General features: G+C 42.8%; 2 protein-coding genes across 2 annotated transcripts in view; one reads left to right on the plus strand and one right to left on the minus strand.

Annotated features, from left to right (window-relative positions):
* Positions 1 to 10183, minus strand: part of LOC124262137 (monocarboxylate transporter 12-like) — a 29513-nt gene extending 19330 nt beyond the window's left edge. Inside the window, 1 exon segment of the mRNA XM_046696596.1 lies at positions 10080 to 10183. The gene's annotated coding sequence lies outside the window, so the exon portion shown is untranslated.
* A 4141-nt stretch (positions 10184 to 14324) lies between these two features.
* LOC124262143 (interleukin-1 receptor-associated kinase 4-like) lies at positions 14325 to 20659 on the plus strand. The gene is made up of 3 exons (XM_046696602.1): positions 14325 to 16013; positions 16715 to 16717; positions 20633 to 20659. The coding sequence occupies exon 1, from the start codon at positions 14395 to 14397 to the stop codon at positions 15943 to 15945; it is 1551 nt and encodes a 516-aa protein (XP_046552558.1). The 5' UTR covers positions 14325 to 14394; the 3' UTR covers positions 15946 to 16013; positions 16715 to 16717; positions 20633 to 20659.
* The last annotated feature ends 4430 nt before the right edge of the window (positions 20660 to 25089 follow it).

The raw sequence follows: 25089 nt of genomic DNA on the forward strand, positions 1-25089 counted from the left end.
AGCGTCAACATAGCCTTCTACGTCGTCACTAATCTTTTGCACGAAATGAATGTCGATACCTCCCTGACGCAGATGGCTTTTATAGTGTCGTATACAGGTTGCGTTTCGCTGTAGACCCATACTATAACGTCTGGTAATTTTTGTAGTAAAGGCCACGGACCATCTATATCGTTTTCTAGCATGTGCTTCACGAAAGTGGTTTTACCCGCACCGCTAGGACCTCCTATTAAGAGTCTGAATATCATTGGGAATTGGAAATGAATTCTGTCGACTAGGCGTTTCTGCCCGTCAACGCGATAGTCGTCCATGTTTACTCGGGAGTTGGTGACAACGCTATGGGCTTCTCTCTCTCTCAACGCGACGGTATATAAAGGGGTCTCTCTCTCTCTCTCACACGCCAGCATATAAAGGGGGGTAAGAGTGTACGAGTAGAGAAGGGAATACGCTTATGCCGTATTTGTGTTGCGTGCGCGTGTATGCGTTGAAAATGTCGAATACCCCCGAAGAGGATTGTCTTTATTTGAAAATGGAAACCACGGCAAGAGACGGAGAAAGAGACTCGTGTGTATCGAAGCATGCGTGTCTGACGGTGTTGGGATTATTGGTAGCTATCGCGTGCTGCACGCTGATAGCTTTACCGCTCCACTCATACGGAACAACACCCCCCGGGTCATTTGTCGCGGGAACGGGTGTGAATCTAACGGATAACGAGTGTATGCGCAATCAGCTACGTGCTTCGACAACAAAACGTGTTTCCGTTTGTTTGAAAGAAAATTTACCCATCGTAGATATCAGGCAATTTATAGCTGGTAAAGAGACAATTTTAGGTATTTCTATCTCCACGAAGGAATGGCGTAAATTAACCGCTAACATTGCGCGTATAAATAATCTTATCAAAGCGTTACCGTGACGTCTTTGTTAAAACGCGTATTACTGTCTCAGGTTTTCTAGTGTCCGTAGATTTTACTACTGAAATAAATGTAGGGAGAATGTATAACCACACCCGAAGGCATGACACACCGTTCCCCAAAAAAAATTACGACACGCTTATTCTAAAAGTGTCACACGTCCTTCCAAATGTACGACTTACTGCTCCAAATGTATGACGCGTCGTTTCAAAAGTATGACGCGTTGTTCTAATAATTACACACACGTTGTTCCAAAAGTATGACAGACCCCTTCCAAAATCGTGTCATTAGCCGTGGACCCGTTCCATAGGTTTACTGCTAAAAAGTATGGGTAGAACGAATAATCACGCCAAAAGGTATGACATACCGTTCCAAAAGTATGACACGCTATTCCTAAAAGTATCCATCGTCGCACGCAATGTACAACTAACTGATCTAAAAGTATGACGGGGAAGGGGATAGTTCTAAAAAAAACCTTGTGACAACCATGCACCCCTTTTTTTTCCAATCCAGACCTCGACATACCCTGTTTGGGGGTGCGAGAATAACGACAGAAATAGCGGAATATACATTTCCAACGGAACACGCGATCCGTTCGTTTATTTTTAAAAAAATATTATTATCATCATCGTTGTTATAATCGACACGTCGAGAAGGGAGGGCGTGCGCTTGTTCAGGCACTCGTGTCGGAGCCTGCTGTGCTGCCTATCAGCTCGGCCACGAGCTTCTGCAACTCGATGTCTATCTCGACGTTGGTTTCTCCCTCCCTCGGGTGCTGTTCGCCGTCCTCGGTGTCGCGCATAAGCGACGGTAATGCTGTAGGGTTCTTCTTCTTCTGCTTCTTCTTGTTCCGCGTCGTTGCGTCGTCGCCGAGTTTTCTCTTTCGGTGCGTGGTTGGCTTCTTCGGCGAGTGGTTCGTGGTTGTCGTCGCCGCGAGTGTGTTTTTTTCGTGGTGGTGTTCGGTGGTGCTGCTGCCGTTGTTGGTCGTGCTTGGGTGGTCTGCGTCGTCGTTGTTGTTGGTGGTGGTGTGGTCTCTTTTGGTCCCCTGAAGTGACAGACTGGAGGATGATTGTATACTAAGACGCAGAGCCACCATGATGCGTGTGACAGGGCGTTCGTCAGGGCGTAGCTGATTTGGAACACGCCGTCGTTCGTTCTTACACATATGATCGTTTGACTGTAGAGATATGACCGTAGGTGATGGTGAATGGAGCGAGGTGAGGAAAAGGCTATTATACAGCTGGAGGCGAACTAAGGGAGTTGTTCGTGGCTTTTATAGTAGAGAGCGACTGTCTAGCGAGCTATTACCGGTCGGACGCGGATCGACGAATCACGAGGCATTGGTTTCGTAACCGTAAGGCACGGTATAGGTCAACCTAGAGGTTACGGGGTCGCGAATAATGCGACGTTTTGTGTAACAAAACCCGTATTCTTTAGTTTGAACGGTGGTGTGCACGTCCAGCCCACGCTTAAGCCCAGCCCTCTTGAGAAAATAAGTGTACGTGACGCTTATCTTCCCTCGGTTTTTTCTAGGCTTAAGAGCTGTCCTGACCATGGCCTTGAAATTCAGACGAGCCGAGGCGCGATAGTTCAAGGTGAAACCTCGAATTTTGCAAACTTCCTGAGGACCTTCACGCGGAGGATGGTGTAGCCTGTAGGCGTAATTTTTCGGTCCGCAGGTGACAAATTCGTCAATCCAATTACCATCCTCTATTTCGTCAGTCCACTCGCCCAAAGAATCACCGAGCTTCAAACAGAGGGGGGCGTCATCGTTTTGTACGTAAATGACCGAATCCGTGTCAAAGTACAACACGTTTTCGCCTAGGGCGTCCAAGGCCTCATACAGCTTCAAACGCGCTTGTGCCGTTACCCACGCGGCTAAGGCGGGATTGCTGGCGGTATGAGGTATTAGGTGTGTTTCCTCGGGAGAGTAGGTGACGAGTAGAGTGTCGGGGCTAATCAAAACGACGTCTTTCAGTTCTATGGTCTTGTCGTGAAAGAGGTCGTAGAAATTTCTCTCGTCTGTGATGTACTGGCACTGGGTCTTGTCGTTAGACTGACCAAATTTGCCCCAGTGACTGTTCATCATAAACTTGGCTATGGCGCGCATACCCTTGTTTTTTTTAATATTGGCAGGGTCCAGACGAACACCTTCCTTATTGAAAACCCTGTCGACGAAACGTGCCTTACTATCATCCGTCTTACACTCCTCAGGATAGCCGCTAGCTTCCTGTTTCAGTTTGTAGAAGTTGTCGACGTATTCGGCGAACAACCCCTAGGTGTCGGCTGCTCTGTCGTAAACCTCGAACCGGGAAAAGTGCCATGCGGAGAAAATACGTCTTACCACATAACCCAGTTCTCGAACCGCTTTCTGTACTTCCACGGTGGTGTACGTACCCACCCACGATCTCTGATCGTCGGTATGCTGACACGCGTTGCTGGCATGCGTTTCGGCACACGTTCGGCAGAGAGGGAAGTAAAGCTTCCCGTTAGTGCGGTATGGTAGGAGAGGATGATAGAGACGCCGAGGGGGAAGAATGTCTCATTTGACGAGACCATCCAATTCGAACAGTTCGTCCGAGAGGGTTGTGTAAAAACGCGCGGGGTGAGATACGGAAAGCGACCGTTTACACACGTATGGGTACAGCGAACATACGCCTGCATACCGTATTTTTCTCCCTGCCACACTTTTTGTGCAAGTGAATCCCATTAGTACCGACCCCGTAAAACGGCGTCGAGGTTGGAGGCGCGACAGCCTCGTTAGGTAATTCGTCTTCCCTGGGTCTAACGGCTCTGTAATGACACTCCCATATGACGTGTATGGCAGACACTTCCGCATGGTCTCGTAAAAGACCTAAACGATACATGGTACGGTCGTGTCTGTCTGCCAGGGTAGTGCCTGAGCCGTAGTGTACTTTGACATTCCGCTTACGAGGAAAGCACGACATGCAACCATGCCAAAAGCATCCCAGGAATTCGTACACTACTTTGTTGTGCGGATCGTATCCATCTACCTTGAAGGTATGGCGTCTCCCCTCGGTCGTCGTTACCGAGCAGTGGTCGTCGACGACGCCGCAGGTGAAGGATACTTCACGGTCCAACTGTAAACCCCGGTTTCGTTCAAGAGACGCCAACCATTCGGTACATATTTTAGACTGTCGCGGTTGATTGTCCTCGTACCCCCCGGGGGGTATTATAGCTATAGTGTCGGGTTTCAGGTACTTGCGTCTAAAGGTCAACATGCAGGCATGAGGTAACGTGATGCATTCGTACAAAGGGTTAACGTCGTTAAGGGACATGAAGGCATCTATGAATTTAGCACAACCCCGTCTTAAGATGGACACATCTTGCCGACAATACTTCAAGAGCTCGACCTGCATGTTGAAAGGTGTCCTGCGGTTTTCCCTATACCACGTTAAGAATTTCACGCGATCGTCCCGCGACATGCTATCCGGATCGTAGTAATGTTTGGGTGGTAGTTTACTCTGGATAGCTGTCTGGTACGCGCCAGTCTTATTAAAAAGGTGCGGAAAATATCCCTTTTCACCGTCTTCCAAAGAAAAAGTATCGCAGAACTTTTTCAGAGCTGTAGGGATATAGTTGTGTGAGTCACGGAAAAGTAGCCTACCGATGGTCATATTCAAAATTTTACCCCTGTCAAAATAACTTGCGGTTTCTGGTGTGAGATGTTCTAACAACGATTTCAAACAAATGATTTCGTAACCTTTAGCATAGTGTGCCACGACCACTATGCTAGCGTCTGTCGGCGTCATTTGCGGTAGAATTGTGATTGACCGTGTCGGTAGACTCACTCGGGGAGGGTGGCGATGTTCTCGGCAGTATCTCGTGGTTTCTGCGCGGGTGGTACGAGACGAGAAAAAAACAGCCCTACGAGTGTCTCGGTATGGGGACCGTCTATGACTATTTCCCGTTTAAAATCAGTAGGCACGCAGCCGGTTTTACTCTCACTACGCCAAGGGCATGTCTGACACAGGTATTCAGATTCTGATCCCATACACTTGCCGCAACCGAGCTGGAGAACGCATAGATTAGGAATGTGTTTACCATTTTCGTCGCACATGGACTCGAAATCGTAAAAAACGTACTTGGTCAAATCATAGTCTACGCGGTCCTCATCCTTGACGATGTCGACGGGTATGTGGCAGCGGTGCGAAGGTCCGAAAAAACTTTTACACCGATAACACACCCTATCTTTATTGTCTTTGAGACACTCGTGGTCTGCATTTCTATCGGTCTTACATTTAGGACACCAGAATTTCTCTCGTCCACAAACGCGGTTGGCGCGATATGAGCAGCGTGACAGTCCCTCGTGGAAACCACACCCGACACTCTCGACAAGGTTGACCGAACAGCAACAGCTCGCCGACGTCACCACCGCCACTACCGGGTACCGCTATGGCGCTGTTGCTGCCTCTGTCGTCGAAAATCGTTCAGACAGCTTTTACCCTTACGCCCGCATTTCCCACATACGCGTACTCTTTAGTGCATGCATGAGTATTGTCCGCCTTGTACCCTCTATGGCACACCCTACAATATTTACTATTCCCGTACAGCCCTACCACTGTATTGATGCAGTCATAGTGACCATGCGGTCCACCTCTGGGAGTGTTAGCAGGCCACCAGAAAATATCGATACAGGGGATGTGTTCGGCCGTGTCAAGAGGAGTGTGTGGAGCGTACAAGATAGAAGCACCATTACCGGGTGTAATGGTGTGTACATCTAGCAAGCCTCATTCCTTAGACATGTTTGGAAGGCCTCCCAAGCGGGACGACCTTCCATACACGCTCCCGGGCGGAGACCCGCTCGCCTGTACAATTCATGCGTGGCTATCGTTTGTACACCCCGCGCATCTCTCAGGAACGCTTCACGCTCTGTATATCGCTGTCTGCGTTCCTTCTTGGACACATCCCGTGGTTGCGAAGCATGCTTTAGAAAATATAGGGCTACAGCAATAGCCCGACCTAGACATAAATTGTCGCTGTTCTCTATTTTAGTAAGACAACCACCCCTAGTGGTTTTACGTTTGGTAAAAGCCTCCAGCGTGATTAGCTCTTTCTTAGTCAATCGATCATTACCTCTACCTACAGCGGCGGGATTCCTCACTATGTGTAACCTTACGGTCATGGTACTGTCAAACGTAAAAGATGTGTTAGACTGGGCAACGTGTTCCATACCTCGCAATATGATGTCACCCGTGAGTTCTTCAAACCTGACGAACGGTATGGCGACGGGGGCGTTGAGGGCGTGATGATGGATATACAGGGTAACGATATCCTGAGGGCGTATATCTAGGGGAAAAAAGTAAAAGAAAAATATAATGGCATCAAGAATGCGCTTATGTCAGCTTTGAAAAGACAAGCAATGTTAAAAAATTATTAGTTACCACACTGTAAATGTATAGAGCTTATGTTGTTTTTTATACACTTACTTTCCGAGTTACCCAAATGAGCCACGAGGGAGTCGAACCCGCGTGACAGGTTGTCTTCCACATCCACGCTGCTCTGTACTCTCTCCAGAAATTGTTGTAAAAACCCGAAGAGGTAAACGATGTTAGACACCCTATATCTCTGACTATCCATCCGACGAAGTTCTCTGAGGAAAAAAACTTGTTGCGGCGAGTAGTCATGCTCGCCATTTTCTTCCTCGATAACCTCGTTGTGACCGTCGTTGCGGGGAGAATGACACGGCAACCCTTCCTCTACGACCTCGATGATGTCGTCGTCGTGTTGTCGCAAAGGTTGCCCTGTCCCGGACTGTCGGCATGTGTCACTGCTGAGGCGTTGGAATTCCTCATCATCCGACGAAAAAAATATAAGTATGTCATCCTCGGAATGTTCTATAAGAGACGTGTTCGTATTTCTTACTAGTTCGTTTACGGGGTCTTCCTCGTCAACCATGATGAGAATGTTGTCGTTGTGCGCCATTTTGTGATAAGCGAGAGAGAGAGAGAGAGAGAGAAGGTTGTTTGGTTTACCAGGTGGTCATTCGCGGTTGTGTATGACAGGGACGATTATTATCGAAGGAGGGGGGTGAAGAGACGAAGGGGTGGACACTAGCGGCTGTGTATAATAGGGTCGATTAGAGCAACTAGACCGATTAACGGCACGTAGGGGATTATTTTCGGAGAAGGGTGTAGAGAGGCGATTGCATTAATAGAGGGGTCGATTAGAGCAACTAGAGAAGCGACGGGGTACACTCACGCCCTGGGGGGCGATTTCGAGAAGTTAGATATAGAGGCGATGGGGCGGTTGTGTACACTCACGATTCGCGTATAATAGGGGGACGATTAGAGCAGTTAGGCCGATTAACGACGGATATAGAGGCGACGTAGGGGCTATTTTCGAAGGCTTAGGCGCGACACAGCGGTGGTCGAAACGATTGTGTAATAAGGAGTGGTTAGACCCATGAGTAGGAATATACGATAAACCGTGGACATATGGTGCGTAAGATAATAGAGGCGATTTTCGTGTTCCTGCTGCGGCGTGTCGGACGTGTATGATCATGTCTACAACGCGGACGCTCAATTACCCTTTGGGGTGTATATGACCATTAAACTTGACCACTGTCAAATCATACTGACTACTGCTCGCCATACAGTAAGACGTACTCCTGACCAGCTCTCCGCTACTACTACTACTGCTACTACCACGGCTATTACAACTACCACTACTACTACTACCATGGATTCAAGCAAGATGTGTGATGCTGCTCCAACAACCATGCTATACTGCTGGAAGTGTCCCCAGAAAAATGACCACGTGTTTAAGAACTGTCCATTGGCGGTGTGTGGAAACAGGTGTGGGGGAACAGGGGCACTGGGGAAAAGATTGCCCCATGCCGTGCACCATCTGCCAACAGAGTGGCCATTACAGGAGGACCTGCCCGTCCTTCAACATGTCCTCTTCCTCCGTGATCACCACCCCACCTTCCACGCCGTCCACGACTGCCACGACTCCTACACCGACTGCCACGACTACTCCTTCTTATGGTCATTGCTATAGGTGTGGGGACTCTGGTCATTGGGCTCCCCAATGTCCGACGGCCACATGTTACAAGTGTGGAGGGAGTGGCCACTACGCCCGGTCATGTGCGGTAGATGTCACCCCCGCCGCTAAGAAGGTCAAAAAGGGAACAACCTACGACAGATGACTGGACCACCGAAGATGCCCTGGTGATCCCCGTAGAGAGGTGTGCTAAGTGTGTCGTGAAGACATCTGATGTTGGCACACAGACTACGGGGATAGTGATGTCTAGCATACAATATAGAAACATTGCTCGTAGTGTGGATGGGGGTGAAAGGGGAGGGACCTTGGGGGTGGCTACCCCTATTGTGAGGAGCATACCAACAGAGAAGGTGGAAGAAGATGATGAAGATGGAGCCCTCAGCCCTCAGGGACCTCTTGTATATGATGACAACACCTCCCCTTACCCCTCCCACCCGACATCGGTACACTCCCCCCTCTTCATCGACGACGACGATGAAGAGGAAGGGGAACACGCCCAGCAGCTGTCGTGGGGCGACGACGACGACGGCGATGGAGGAGCTTTCACTAATTTTGAGGAGGCCTCTCATAACCGTCACCACCCCTCAGAAAATACGGTGACAGTGGTTGCAGACGTGCACAGGAACGGCGAGACACCCACTCGCCGTATCCGTGTGCGCAACCGGAGAGGTCGCCTCATTTTGTGAAATGTATGAAATTGTATGTATATATTGTATTATATTGTGTTATATGTTGTATATACCTGTATTAAATTTTTTTTTGATATCGTACACATTTAGTTGGTGCTGATTCGCGAATTGTGGGAGTGTGGAAAGGTAGAAGAGACCATTATGTCACACGCGCGCGCACGCACACACACACACAACACACACGTGCATGCACGAACACGTACTAGACGACCATTACCTTTATTTGTGACGGTTCAATGACCACGTGACGTCAATACCGTCGTTGTAGGGCGTGACGTCAGTGTGGTAGTATATTTTTGAGGTTGCGTCACCATCAAGTGACGTCACTACCTTCGTTTGTAGATCGTGACGTCACGAGACCAAGCGTCGTGACGTCATACGTGTATGACGTCAGTGTGGCCGTATATTTTCGAGGTTGCGTCACCATCAAGTGACGTAACTACCTTCGTTTGTAGATCGTGACGTCACGAGACCAATCGTCGTGACGTCATACGTATGACGTCAGTGTGGCCGTATATTTTCGAGGTTGCGTCACGTTACGTCACCTCGGAAATGTGCGGTCACCATACTACTCCCGGATCTTCACGGGTATAAAATAAAGAGGAACAGGGGAAACCGTTAACATTTTTAAGGTAGGTAAACCCTGTAAAATGGGCACCAGTGGCTTACCCTGGCCAGAAAGGATATATTCGGGATTCCATTTCAATGTCACATATGTTCTCGTCACGATATGGCTGAAATATTGCCGATGTGACGTTAAATAACAACTCACTCACTCACTCGGGATTCGGGATTACCTGATTGTTTAGATTGTAGTATGATATTTATTTACTTATACAGCAGTATCTTGAAAGGAATGGTGCATGACCCGTCCCTCCACTGTACACCATGAATGCAAGATAGAGACAGGCTAATCGGGCAGGACAGTGGGATTTCCACAGTATACAATAGGGTGAAGAGTGAGTGAGTGAGGTTTAGTTTTGCGCGGCTTTTACAAATTGTCCAGCAATATCACGGCGGGTACACCAGAAATGGGCTTCACATATTGTACTCATGTGTGGAATCAAACCCAGGTCATCGGCGTGACGGGCGAACGTTTTAACCACTAGGCTACCCCACCGCCCTTGACGAAGGCAGAACAAGGAGCTGTCGTGACATATCTGACGCGTAGGAAATGCACTTATAACTGTTTACACAAGCAAAGAAATGTTATACTTAAACCTTCCCAATCTTATCAGCTTGGACTCGCTCTAGATTCTCACCCGTCTGTGTACACAGGCGCACTTGATGAATGCAACAAAAAATGCATAATGTGCACTTGTAATGGTTAGTGTGTCTGAATTAGAACAATTAAAACTCACATGTGTGGAGCATGTCATTACAAAAAGATTAATAAAGTAGTTTGCAGAAATTGAAAGTTTAACCTTTGACAGAAGTAAACAACAGCACCACTCACCGCCAGCCTTGTTCGGATGTGTTCACACAATGAACCGGTGTAGCAGGTCAGCGTGTCCCTCTGGTGAAAATATCCACCTGCAACACCTTAGGAGGGCAGCATATGTTGTTCCCGTTCAGGATTACAAATCCCTCGTATGACATGCCAGACAGGATTCATCCGATATTCAAGCCACGTGTTACGTTCATTTCGTGTCTGCATTATAATATACGGATTTTACTAACCCCGGGTCTGGTTGATTTTCAGATCTGTAAATCGCTGTGAGTGCAGTAGTCTGTCTCACCGTCCCTGAACCACATTATTTTCCTTCTACCTAGCCCTCCCTGCAATGCTAAAGCCTGAAATGAAGCAAGTATAGACTTCCCCAGGTTCTGAATGTCCCATCTCACTGGGGCTCCTTTTCAATTTAAATGGGTTTATTGTTACTATGAAAATTATATACGTTCGGAGACTAATTGTTAGTCTATAAGTGCAGATTAGCTGGCATGTTTCAGTTTGAGTTTCACATTCAGATTTAAAATTATATCTCACATACTGGTGACAGAGATTAATAGATTAGTTTACAGAAGCAGAAACCTTTCTCGACAGAAAATTATAGCACAACTTACCACTAGCTCCGTTTGTGTGTGTTGACAATGAAACGGTGTAGCGGGACAGTGTGTCCCTCTGGTAAAAGTATCCGCCCGCAACATCTTTCCGGGTCATCCGACATACAAGTCACGTATCACGCCCATCCCAAAAGGAAAAACGTGACCTGTGTGGATAACTGAAAAAGTATCAGTATATGTATTCAGTATAGAACAAACTTTATGGATAATAACTTCTTTTATTCGTGAGTGGGACGTTTCGATACAGATTCGTGTACCGTTGTCAAGCATAATGGGACATGAAGAAGGGGAGTATATATATATACTGGATGTAACAATGTAACAAAGAAAACAACATAATTAACATAATTGGCTAGGCAGAAAGCTGATGAAGCCAGAGAGTAGACAAAGGACAGGCGTGGAAGCCAATGATGTACAAATAATAATGAGATGTTTATACAGCAGAATTTATACAGTAGATAGGGCTTGGTGGATGAGTGCATCATAAGCGGATGGAATGAAGTATCCTTGGTCTCGGTTGATGGTGGGCTTTTGGCGTTTGATGTAGATGGCTTCGGTGAGCTTGTCCCTTGTCGTGTTTGTGTCCAGCGTCCAAAGTGTGTATCTTTCAGCATATACCTTTCATTTATTAATATGTGAAAATATAAATCATATAATATAATATCATATCATATCTTATTACCTACGAGGGCGAAAATATCGGGTTTCACATTTTTTCATACATTTTTCACATTTCATAGGGCAAAATATCACTTTGTCGTGGTGACGTGACATTATGAACAATGTTATGACGTCACATTTCTTCTATGACGTGTTCTACATACGGCGACGGCGAGTAGCCAGCCTATGTTTGAAAGTAGATTTGGGTGTATTTTCCTCAATTTGACGACTTCGGTAATAAACAAAATATTATGTTCGTTCCCATATCATACTATGTTTACGACACTCGTGCCTTAAACACAGTATGACATGGGCACGAATATAATATCCTCTATATATCATAGCATATAGGTATTTATATAGCGCTATTGTCCATCTCATGTACATGCATGCCCAAAGCGCTGTGGTTTTCCCTTGATCACTGGATGTCAATCTCAGCGGCACATCGTATTATTCAATCTCAACTCCCTGGGGATTGTATAACTCGTGCAGTCACTAGGCGAACCAAGCTAATGTGGCTTTTCCATCCTTTCGAGGTACCCATTCACAGCTGGGTGGACTGGGACAAAGAATGGGTGTAAATTTCAAACTTTGTGGGGAATCGAACCCTGGATTAACTGAACACAAGACCATACCACAACGCTATTAGAGCTCGTCAAATATAGCTTCTTCGTTAAGCCTTCTGTACGATACATAATCAACTCTCAAGTCAGGATTGAAGCGTTGTATATTTCATGCAGGTGTTCGGCTCAGTTGTCACTTGGTGCCATGGTTACTGGTTCAGCCAATGAGCCCTCACTTCCGTTGCACGAGTTCTCGGTGCGCGTTATTTCCATGGGTTGAAGCAGACGGTAAGTACTCATTTGCCAGCTTAGACTAACTGCATGCCAAATAAATTCAACAAGTTTGTAATAAATCATTTAGATTTCTGATGAAAATGCGTCTGTTAACTTACCACTGATGTTTCCACTATTTACGCGCTACAGTGAATTATTTTGTGAAATGTATATGTAGCGGCCATAAAATTTCCGAGTCCTGTGCTGGGATTCGAACCACGGACCTTCTAATTCGAAGTCGGACGCCTTGTCCACATGACCAAATAGGTAAACCCCGTCAGCAAGCTGACAAGGTATGGATGTCATCTCAACGCCCTGCTACATACTCCCCCGTCAACAGACCGCATAGTTGGGTACTGAGACTTATTTTGCTCAAATTTAATATGAACGTGCTCAGCCCCACGTTGGGCGCCAATGTAGCGGCCATAAAATTTCCGAGTTCTGTGCTGGGATTCGAACCACGGACCTTCTAATCCGAAGTCGGACGCCTTGTCCACATGACCAAAGAGGTTAACCCCGTCAGCAAGCTGACAAGGTATGGATGTCATCTGTGGGATGACTCCACGCCCTGCTACACGAGACAAGCTAAAAGCATGATACGATTACCATTGAGGGTGGAGATAACTACTTAGGGGTTAATTAGAGAAGCCAGAGAGAGGGAGATTGGATTAATTAGTTTGGGTGGCGGTAAGCTGATGGGCGGTGTTTTTTATCTGTAGTGCTGCTCCTGATTATATGATGTGTAACATATTCGCGAGTTGCCATGTTGTAACATTCAGAACTCAGTGAGTGGGTGAATTAGGGTTTTAGCGTATGCTATATCGGTTTGTTAAATAACGTTTGTTCGCGAGTTGTGTTGTTATTGTGAACACATTAGTATGCTATACAAAGTTGTAACGATTCTCGGCACACTTGAGCTTCGTCCGCCAGGAGAGCGGAAGGTCGCGGGTTAAACCAGAGACCATATAATAATCTAATCCAAAAGGCGTTACTGCAATATGGTACTTGTTGGTCACTGCATGGCGCTCGGCATTAATGGGTACAACAAGGACTGGTCGGCTCGGAGTCAGTTTAATATGTCTGAGTGGGGTATGTATGCTTAACTGCGGCGTGGTATCTCAGTGAGTTGGCACTATGGGGACAAAAAGGCTGAAGTCTGGGCCAGTACAAGCAGCCACTGATACACATACATACGCATGCACGTCGTCATATGAGCGAAATATTCTTAAGTACGACGTTAAACCCCATTTCACCTCACCTCACCTTGGCACACTCCATTATATGTTACCAGTGATAATCTACGTCTTCTATTCTCCCTGATGTTACACAGGGCTGTAATAGACTGACAACCAATCAAGTGAACAGACAAAAGGTCATGTGTGGTGGCATGATTCTAATATTTGACGTTGTGTTCCTCGTAATGTTAAAATAAATGTAATTACAACTGGCATGTCAAGGGCGTGGCTGCCATATAGGCAAAAAGACAATTGCCTACAGATAATTTTGTATAAAAAATATTAAATAAAGGAAATGATAAATTTAAAAAGAAAAACGTTACAGGTGAATTTATTTCAACATGCTGAAAGCATGTATATGTACGTATAATAATTGCAATCTAAACTTTTTGCCTACACATAATATAGGCTCAGATACGCCCCTGCATGTCGACCGAGGACGACCGCGGTGCCTGGACATGGGTTAGACGCTACAACTGTAAGTGTGTGTGTGTGTGGTCACTGACATTGTACATGTTTCTCCATATAAATTATCGTCCTCCTCCACCCCCATAGCCATAACTTATGAACGGTCCATCTTGATCACAATATTATATAGTGCCAAGCAAGTCAGATTTTTTAAGATAATCCTGTGGCAAATCTCACCGGTAACTATCTTTAAAATATATATTAAGCCATAACGAATGCTACTTTCATGCGAAGACATGATGAAATTCAGATATGCAACATATCATTGGTTAGCTATATCACCACCTTGAATAATCACCTTTTCCCAATGTGTGACACGAACAGGTAAGGGAAGTAACTCTTCCAGCTGATAGCGACTTAATAAAATACTTCCGGGTTCTGTATTACTTTTCGATTGGATGTGACGTCACATAGTCTATAAATAGAAGGGGTATTTCCTGTTGTATACTGGCGAGATGAAACAATATTCTTGCTGTCGAGGGAGTATTTCGTAGTTTACATCAACAAAATGGGTGGTCAGAAAGTAACCGGAGATACGTTTACAAGGCACTTGCCATACTCCGTGGTGGCTAAACTAACGTCACTTCTAGATCCAGGAAAACAATGGGAGAAGTTTATTGTAAACATACCACGAAAATTGGTGATGTTGGACCAGGATGAATTTGTGCCGAAGTATGATCTTACGTATGTAAGTATGATCGATGAACGAGGCAAGAAGATGGGATCAAGTTCAACACGTGCAATCTTGGACGATTGGGGAACCCAGAATGTGCGTGTTAAACATCTGATCAAAGTACTGGTGATTTCAGAGTTGTACGCAGCCGCGGATTACTTGTCAGTGAATGTGTTGGGTGGGGAACCAGTGCCACGACCACGTTTGGAAACACCTAATGACAGAACGGGTCAAGAAGGCCTGTCAGAGAGGGATACAAGTGCTGCAAAAGAATATGAAGATAGAGAAACCATTTATGTTCGGAAACATCGTGAGGATCAGGTTTTATCAGAAATCCCGGAATCCTTTGAAAGTTTAAGTGAGGAGAGAAGACTTTCTGTGAGAAGTGGTTTACCATCTGCCGATCTGAAGTCAGGACTCAGTCTAGGGAGTATACGAGCTCCTGGAGAATCAGATGAAATTGCCGAAGAAGAGGAAGTTTTGAGACAGCTCAATGGAAATGAGGCTATCCTGTTACGACAACTTGACTTCAAAATGTTGAAACATATCACTAATAATTTCAATGAGACAGAAATGAGCAAGGGAGGCAATTTGATAGGCAGGGGAGGATTTGGGACAGTTTTTCTGGGTCAGTTTAACAATGGTTTCAAGATTGCTGTGAAATGCTTAAAGGAAGAAAATGATGATAATCTGAAACAGTTTCAGACAGAGTTGAATGTTCTCTCGAAGTATCGTCACGAAAACATTGTCCATCTTCTGGGATATTCCAGAGAAGATGCAAACCACTGCCTGATTTATGAGTACATGTCTAACGGATCATTAGAAGATCGACTTTCGCGAAAGAATGAGACAGAGCCTCTCAGCTGTCCAGTGAGATTAAGCATAGCTCAGGGCACGGCAAGGGGAATAAACTATCTCAATCAGAATGGGTTTGTTCATAGAGACATCAAAAGTGCAAATGTCTTACTAGACAAAGAATTTATTCCTAAAGTTGGTGACTTTGCAACTGCCAGATTAGCACCAAAAGGAACGGGCACAACATTCACACAGACAATGGTAGTGATTGGCACGTCAGCTTACTTAGCACCGGAGGCATTGCAGTTTGATGTCTCTGCCAAACTGGACACATACAGCTATGGGGTTGTCCTCCTTGAACTGTTGACAGGTCTTCCATCCTATGACGAGGAGCGAGAAGATCGAGATTTGTGGAGCCACGTTGAGGAGAACTGTGAGGATATCATGGACATGGTTGATCAGTTGGCCGGTTCCTGGAAGGAAGAGACGGCCATCGCCATGTACGACATCGCAACCAGGTGCCTTGTCAAGAAGAAGAAAAGGCCTCTCATTGAAGACATTCTTCCAGAACTGGAGAACTTGTCAAATTAAGAACTGTGTGATAGGACTGAGGAGTTATATGGTTATGTAACAATAACAGCAGAGGTATTAATAACTTTGTGACAGTGACACATGTAAAGTCAATTGCCCTGATAATTTTTCCACTCTACCGACCGTTTTCTTGCTGATTTTTTAAATAAAGAACATGATTAACATTGGAAAGTCAACTGGACACTGGTACAGTGTGATATACAAATTTGCTTGCCCGACAGAAAAAAATCACTGGACTCAGACATCGGGCAATGGGTTATTTCCACCCCTGTAACAAGGAGTTATGTAGTTATATAGCAATAACAAGGAGTTCTGTAGTTATATAACAACAACAACTTAACATGAGACTTCCAAACCACAATGAAAAACCTGTTTTCTAAACAGGATGATGAAAGTAACATTTTGATTTATTGTGAATTTCGGCCACAGTTGGGTAGTTTAATTAAGGTACAGTGTAATGCCCCTATGTATATATATTTTTAGCATGGCCTGTAGCAATCCATTAGGATGCAAAACCTTTTCTCATGACTCGTCACTAGTGTGCTAATATACTCCATAAATATGAATATTTGCTTTGTACATGTTACAAGCCTGATAAGATATATTTTGATAAATATGATACATGTTCCATATTAGGACTGATTTTGTCACAAGACATGTAGGAGTGGTGTAGATTTTTTCATACACAGTCAGCAATGTTCCAGTGAAGTCATAGGGCCTGTGAATAATGAAATCTTGGACAGACAAACCAGTGTTTGATATAGTGAAGAAAGTCCTGTGCTGAAGGGATGTGATGCCATTAAGTCAACCAAGTCACCCAGTCTTTGGGGAAGTGGGGTAGCCTCGTGGTTAAAACATTCGCTTGCAATGCTGCAGACCCAGGTTTGATTCCTGACATGGGTAGCGTGTATGAAGGCCATTTCTGGTGTCCGGTGCAATGATGTTGCTGGAATACTGCTAAAAGTGGTGTAAAACCATTCTCTCTCACCGGAGTATTGTTGTTGGGGCCTATATGTCCGAGTCCCTTGCAGGGGGAGTGTACACTTTGAGCAGCATATGACTTAGAGTAAGTTTTTTTGTTGTTGTTAGTTTTTAAGCCGCTTTTAGCAATATTCCAGCAACATCACAGAAGGGGACACCAGAAATAGGCTTCAGAGATACCAATACATGACTGATATATTTTTTTGTATGATGTTTCTGTTATGTATTATTTTGTCATGAACATTTATGTTGGTGTGGAACAGTGGGACTTGACTATTAGCTGTAAAATATTCAAGTGCATTTAATGCAATGTTACATATATTGTCCTGTCAGTCAAAGGTGGGTGGAAAGCCCACTGAGATTCAGACTAGATATTCAGGATGATTTATTCAACCTGTTCAAACTCACTACAGGCTATGCACATCAAACTGAAGTGACCAAAATTACATACCGCGGTAAGACCGCTTTCTTTGTGTCTTTAAAATATGTGTACACTGCTTAAGTTATCAGTGTGTACAGATAAAGCTAGTACAGTGTCATATAAGACCGCTTTCTGTGTGTCTTTAAAATATGTGTACACTGCTTAAGTTATCAGTGTGTGCAGATATAGCTAGTACAGTCTCATATAAGACCGCCTTTTGTGTGTCTGTAAAATGGTAGCAGAAAGTTTATTTTTACTGTCATCAGTTCGATGTTGCACTGTCGACACACAAAGGTGCCATGTGCTGGAGTTCTACATGGCCAGTCATCATGTAAGAAAATGTTGTGATGCAAACATATTTTTATTACAAATTTAGGAATGTTGTATGCTCTGATCATTTATTTTGTTTATGTTCACGTTATAGACAGGGTATTCAAATTAGCATTGATTTTAAAGGCTTGTAGAAGGGAGTCATCTAATAATTAAAAATATATGCGGGAATATACGGTAAATTATTAATGTATGGAGATATAGCTAAGATAGTTATGCTATATTGCCATAAATAAGTTTGAGTGGGTGAGTTTAGTTTAACACTGCACTCAACAATATTCCAGCTATCTGGTGGCAGGCTGTAACAAATCGAATCAGGCAATCCAGTGATCAACAGCATGAGCATCGATTGACGCAATTAGGATTCGATGACGTGTCAAGCAAGTCAGCGAGCTTGACCACCCGATCCCGTTAGTCGCCCCTGACGACAAGCATGGGTTACTGAAGATCAGTTCTAACCTGGATCTTCATGGTTTGAATAAGCTTGAATGTATGTATATAATTAACTTGATCTTATGCTGTAATGTTCCAATTCAGAGGCCTCATTCCGTTAATTGCATTCAAAATCATCAAAGTCATGATGAGATGATGATAATATCACATTGAAACTATGACCAATGTATTTGTACTTGTTCCGCTGACACAATAAACAATAAACACACGTTACCATCTGTTTATTTGCCTCAGAAGCTGCACAGGCTGCACGTTTTGGTGCAGGTAGTTACACTGTGTTCATGCTGAAAAACGTTTGCCCAGTTACTGAACAGTATGCCAGTGAGTAAAAGTTAATTGTTAGGTTATTTTCATTACTGTATCATGTGAAAGTTAAATACTGCAATATTATTGCACAGGGGTTCAAACATTGTTTGGACAAGAATTTATAAAAATAAAAATCTAGACTTTTGCAATCATATATTGTATTTATATGCTATGATTAACATACATTTCAAATTTTAACAAAATCGGTGAAGAAATAAAGATTTTTGAAAATTCTACTGCTACTCTCAATGTTTATTTTCGAACTCTCATGACTTCCTAGGATAGTTGATGTGTACATCAGTCAACGAAAATGTTGATTTCTTGCTTGGCATGATGACGAAAGCCTACATTTAGCAGGTTGTTTTAGACATTGATAAGGAACACCCATTGCCTTTAGGAAGTGGTTAAATGTAAGTAATTCATAATATAGCCACTTTCCAAAATATGACCACTTTCTACATGACACTGGGTTTTCATGCTTTCCCTTATGGGAGCTGTACCAGTGTACTCTTGTTTGAGGGGATACCCGTGCAGAGATGCCAACCTCTACGATTTTATCGTAGTCGCTACGAATGTTAGCTTCAAACTACATCAATACGATTGCACTAGAAATTCTATGAAATTTGAAGAAAATTCATTAAAATTCGGATATATAGACAAAAACATATTTTTGTCGATTAAATACATTTTCGCCAAAAAGATGACAAGAAGAAATGTAATGCTGATAATTTGGAAATCTGCTGTTGGAGGTATGTGAAATTCAAGCTTCACACTTTGTTAGTGACATATTGTCTTTCTCAGAATCCATCATGATTTTAAGTATTTAGTTGACTACTAATTTCATGGTCAAACTAATTAGTTTGATCCTTGAAACTACCATTTGCAACACTTTGGGGTTGGCACATTGTCCTAATCCTAAACATCCGGTTAAATTTGGTTGGCGGACAAGGCTTCTGAGAGTTTCTAGTTCTGCCCTACACTGAAGAACATTTGGTGCTAGTTATCCTTGCTAAATTGACTTTGTTTGAAACAAGCCTCTGCTCTCACAGCAGTCACTATATGTGTCCGGCTGGATATGCAGTTATTAAGCTGTTAAACCCTATGGAGCCTAAGAGTAGTTGAGTTTAGTTTTACACCACTTTTAGCAATATTCCAGCAATATTATAGCAGGGGACACCAGATATGGGCTTCGCACACTGTACTCATGTGGGGAATCGAACCCAGACTTTTGGTGTGATGAGCGAGCACTTTAAGCACTAGGCTACCCCATCGCCTACTACATGTAGGAGTTTGAGAAGCAATACTCCCAGGGAGAGGATACAAAGTGCAGTGATCCACTGACCAGGGGCTCTTTCACGAAGCAACCTTTACTTAGGGTTAACCTTAACTCCCATTCTTAAACATTGCGCTAAGGTCACCTTAGTGACTTACGACCACCTTAGTGCTTCGTGAAAAGGTGAGGTGAAATGGGGTTTTACGTTGTGCTTGAGAATATTTCACTCATATGACGACGTGCATGCGTGTGTATGTGTATGTGCGGCTGCTTGTACTAGCCCAGACTTAAGCTGGTTTTAAAGTGCTAGCCCACTGAGATACCATGCTGCAGTGAAGCATGAATAACCCACTCAGACACATTATACTGACTCCATGCTGACCAGTCCTTGTTGTACCCATTAATGCAGAGCGCCAGGCAGGGACCAACAAGTACCATATTTTAACGTCTTTTGGTATGACGCGGTCGGGGATCGAACCCGTGACCTTCCGCTCTCCGGGTGGACGCTCTAACCACTACACCACGGAGGCGGTCTCGTGAAAAGAGGCCCAGGGTAATAATGTTAGTGCTTAGAACATGCACCTTGTGTATGGAGTTATGCAGTACGAGTACACATCATAATGAAGGGACATAACTCTATGAATGTTTACACAGTCTTTACGAAAGTTTACTTGGGAACAAATTGAATGGTAAAATGAGTGATTAACACTAGATATGTTATATCACATCTATTGATCTATTGTTAAAACAAAACGAATAAACCACAGATATTTATAATGTCAATTTTATTGCATCTTTATGTGTATGGTTTGGACATATGAAAACAATTCACAAAATTCATAACACAACAATGAAAAGGGTATCTTAAATGCCATGGTACAGTTTATTCTCATTGACATTTCCAAATATCCGCTTCCTGGGAGATTGATAATGTAAATCAGGAAAGTTTGAAAAAGATTTTTTTTCAGACTAAAAAGGAACAGAAATAAGTCATCAGGAAGCTTTCTTTTTTTCACCTCCACAAGTTGTCAGACCAACCAGTACATGAGTAAATAGATGATCCCTCACATCCTGTTCCTTAAAGGTCACATGCAACGTAAAACACAACTTTGCATATTCTGATTCTGAACAGCTGCGCTGCGCATGCCCACCCTCTCTGACTGGGTTCGGTATCCCGGCTGCTTCTTTTCGAGGGAAGTAAACCCAAGGCGCAAAACATTGAACTTTTGATTTGCGATTGTACACTTATAATTTTATTTATTTGGGTTTTTTTATAATCAGCAATGTATATTATAGGTCCTGAATAAGTGATAATTGTGTTTTAATTATGTTTGTTCTTTTGGTTGCATGTGACCTTTAAGCAAACAATGTCATTCTGAGTCCATAGTCTTAGCAGGATCACTAACATGCCACAATTTGTCAAGTTGTTATGTAGCACTGAAGATCTTATAGGATGACTATTGAGGGGGAAACAACTACTGCAATAGCGATAGTATATTGCAACATACTATTGCGATAGTCTCAGTCTCCTTCAGTCAGTTTCAGTCTGTTTTAATAACTGACAAGGAACTTGAACCCAAGATCAAGTTTGTTTGGGAGGTAACAGGGGTGTATAACTCTAAATCAAAGTGAATGAATCTGGTACTTCCTGTATTTTGCACTGCACATTTATCAAAGGAAGTCAACTACTAAACTATAGTCACATCTATCAATGCATCGGTAATGTTTCGTTTCTGCCATCGATTAATTGCTATCGGAGACTCAACAATTGCAATCCATCGATAGTTCAATGCATCCTTACAGCCCTAGTATCTTATAAAACTACCATTAGATAAATATACTTCTTCAAACATTGCTATTATACTAATAGTACATTAAAGATGGTGTCTTCGATGAATTGTGCCTACTGTAACACAATCGTTGTTTACATGTTCAAGTGTCAGTCGGGCAGCCTAAAACTGTATAGAAAAACAATTATTAGATGTAAGTCAGCAAGTTGGGTTTTATGCTGCCATATTAAAACATTCCATCAATATCTCAGCAGGGAACACCAAAAATTGGGATTGTAACCATTCAGGGAATCAAACCCAGGACTTCAGCATGCCAATTGAATGCTTTAACCACTAGGCTCCCCACTTCCCCCTCAAATTCTGCAAATCTAAGAGGAGTTAGAAGAATTTTACTCCCTCCTTGAGTGGCCTTTGTTTATGTCGTAATAACTTCCTTAACTAATATGTAGATAGTATAGAGATAATGATATCAGAGACATATTGATTACTGCCAACTCAGAAGAAATGTTGATCTATTGTTAACTATAAAAAATGAATTATCACACAATGAGCGTTAGAAATTCATTGTTTTTTTTCGACTATACTAGTGCACTTGTGTGAACATAAGAGAGATCACAGGATTTCACCTGTGAGACATGTCCAGTTGGGGAATGTATGTCTACTGGTATATATGTTACAGACAGATTGTGAAATCAGTATCCTAAATATATATCCTTTCAAACACTAAAAAAGACTGTGAGCTGCTGCTATGCCACTGTACACAATACTGACTCAATATCACGATGGCAGTTTCAGATGTTGGGGAACATCAGTCTGCTTTGGGATAAGCTAAAATATTTCAGAGAAAAATCTGAATTTTACATTCGTGAATGTGCATTTGACAACTGCAAATGTTGTTTCAACCTGACTTTTCTCGTTTGGTTCTGAATACCATACCAGAATATCAATCCTTTACATTAGCTAAATACTATGGAAATAAGTTGACTAACATAGCACATGTTTACATCACGAACAGAAAAGTCTGTTGAAAGAATGCTACAAAATCACTTTTATTTTGTGAGTGAAGGGAGACTAACATTTACAAGAAAAACATGACAGACTGATAGTAATAATGTTTCATACAAAAAAGTCAAGGGCGGCACTTTGAGGGGGAGCAGGGTTAATTCAGTTGTTATACAGTTTGATGCTTGCAATCAGCACTAAAATTGTTGTGTCTTACATTGCTTTGTACTCTGATTTATGATAATCATGACTTATTATACATCGACTGACTGACTGACTGAGTATGGTTTTACGCCGTTTTTAGCAATATTCCAGCAATATCACGGCGGGGGACACCAGAAATGGGCTTCACAAATTGTACCCATGTGGGAAACGAACCCGGGCCTTTGGCGTGAGGAGCGAACGCTCTAACCACTAGGCTACCCCAAGGCCCTACTATACATCGAAAGGCTATAGCACTAAAGTGGACTATTACTACTATGCAAATTCACTGATATGAATATTGTTATCATAGCGTCTTAATTTCAAACACAAGCATAGCACAAGTACACAAGGTACCACCAGGCTATGAAAACTGATTAATTTGGGGAGTCCTTGTAACTATTAAAAGATTGATGAACTGACTGACTGACTGAGTTTAGTTTTACGCTGCTTTTAGCAATATTCCAGCAATATCACAGCGGGGGACACCAGAAATGGGCTTCACACATTGTGCCCATGTGGGGAATCGAACCCAGGTCTTCGGCGTGACGAGCCAACGCTTTAACCACTAGGCTACCCCACCGCCCAGAGATTGATGAACAAGTTTAACTCCAGTCTACAAAATAATTATAAAAAAAACAAAAAAAAAACAATCCATTTCAGTATAGAAACATGCTAGTCAGTAAACATTCATTCTGTTGAGTGACATGATTCATAATGGAACAATTCTGTAACAGTCCCTTGGATGTTATGGAACTAGCAGAGACTAATGATGATGTGTTGCATCAAACATAACTTCTAAAAGACGTGATCAATATTTTGCACGAGAATAGTTTCATATACTAAGCATAGTTTACAGTTAGCCATGAAACTCCTTATCGTGACCCCAATGTTGTCCACTGACTGGACTTTGTTATTGGTGACTAGAATCAACAAGAAGTTGTTATCCGTGAAGTTACATGCTTCATTATTGTCCATAGATTCACACACTGTAGCAGCAAACATCAGTAATCCAAGGATCCTGTTTAATGGCGAATTTCAAACACTGCAAAACATTTCTGTTAAATGAAACACAGAGTACAGAGTATTCGTTTGTTGACTTCTACCCTAACAGCATGACAATTCAAATGTCTAAAAGAGAAGTATCTAATCTACAGTTACATATTTCTAAACAGTGTGTCTCTTACTTCAAAGTGATGATATGGGTTAGAATTGGTCTTCAACAGACCATTGCCTAGATTTTCGAAGCTCTCTTAGCGCTAAGATAGTCGTAAGTGCCATACATTAACATTAACTTACGACTATCTTAGCGCTAAGACAGCTTTGAAAATCTGGGCCCTTGCTTGTAGAAACAGGCAATAAACGGGATCAGGTGGCCAAACTCACTGACATGGCTCACACATGTCATTGTATCCCAGCTACGTAGATCGATGCTCATGTCAGTCACAGCATGGTCTTGTCCAGATCTTTTACTTACGGATCGCCATCATATAGTTGCAAAAAATTGCTAAGTGTGACGCTAAACTACAAACAATCATGCTCCATGGAATCATCGAAACTCTACTTCTATGTTTCTAGTAATGTAGTAAAGAAATAGCTGCCTTGAAAAACATTTTGAGCATGGATATGATTAAGGGAGGAGACCTCAGTACACTCATCTGTATGTAAAGTATTCTTAAACAACTAACAAGCCAGCCACATGCTGGTGTATATATAATAGTGTTTCCCCAGGATCCGAAAAGGGCACGGCAACAGAATTTCAAAAGGGTCATGCAATTGCAGATTTCCAACTAGAATTATGTTAAGTTATTCATGTATACATGATTCTTAATGGCTTAAAGAGCACTTCGATATGAAATAGAAACTAAAAACCAGTAAGTGTTAATATCAATTAGCCCTGCTAAAAATGCCATGGGGAAACACTATAAAATTCTTTTATGCTTTTCACTTTATGATAGAGGTCCTCGGACATTCCATAGGATTAACATTTACACATAAAACAAAATCAGTTTGATGAATCATGTATTATAATACCTCAATCAAAAGTTGTCTTTCACTTAACTTACCAACCTTTCTTCTTTAAACCCTAGTAATGGATCTTTATTTTTCGCCTTATTTTTTGAGGTTTTATACATATAAATTCTTTCTTCATGTTGTTCCAATGAATTAATGCAATATATTTCCAAACATACACTTATTTATTTATATTTCACTTTACTTACCAACCTTTCTTCTTTAAACCCTAGTAATGGATCTTTATTTTTCGCCTTTTTTTGAGGTTTTATACATATAAATTTTTGAGGTTTTATACATATAAATTCTTTCTTCATGTTGTTCCAATGAATTAATGCAATATATTTCCAAACATACACTTATTTATTATAATC

Source organism: Haliotis rubra, unplaced genomic scaffold, assembly GCF_003918875.1.
Source record: "Haliotis rubra isolate DU_JTF1 unplaced genomic scaffold, ASM391887v1 Scf823, whole genome shotgun sequence".
In the NCBI taxonomy this organism is placed as follows: Eukaryota; Metazoa; Mollusca; class Gastropoda; order Lepetellida; family Haliotidae; genus Haliotis; species Haliotis rubra.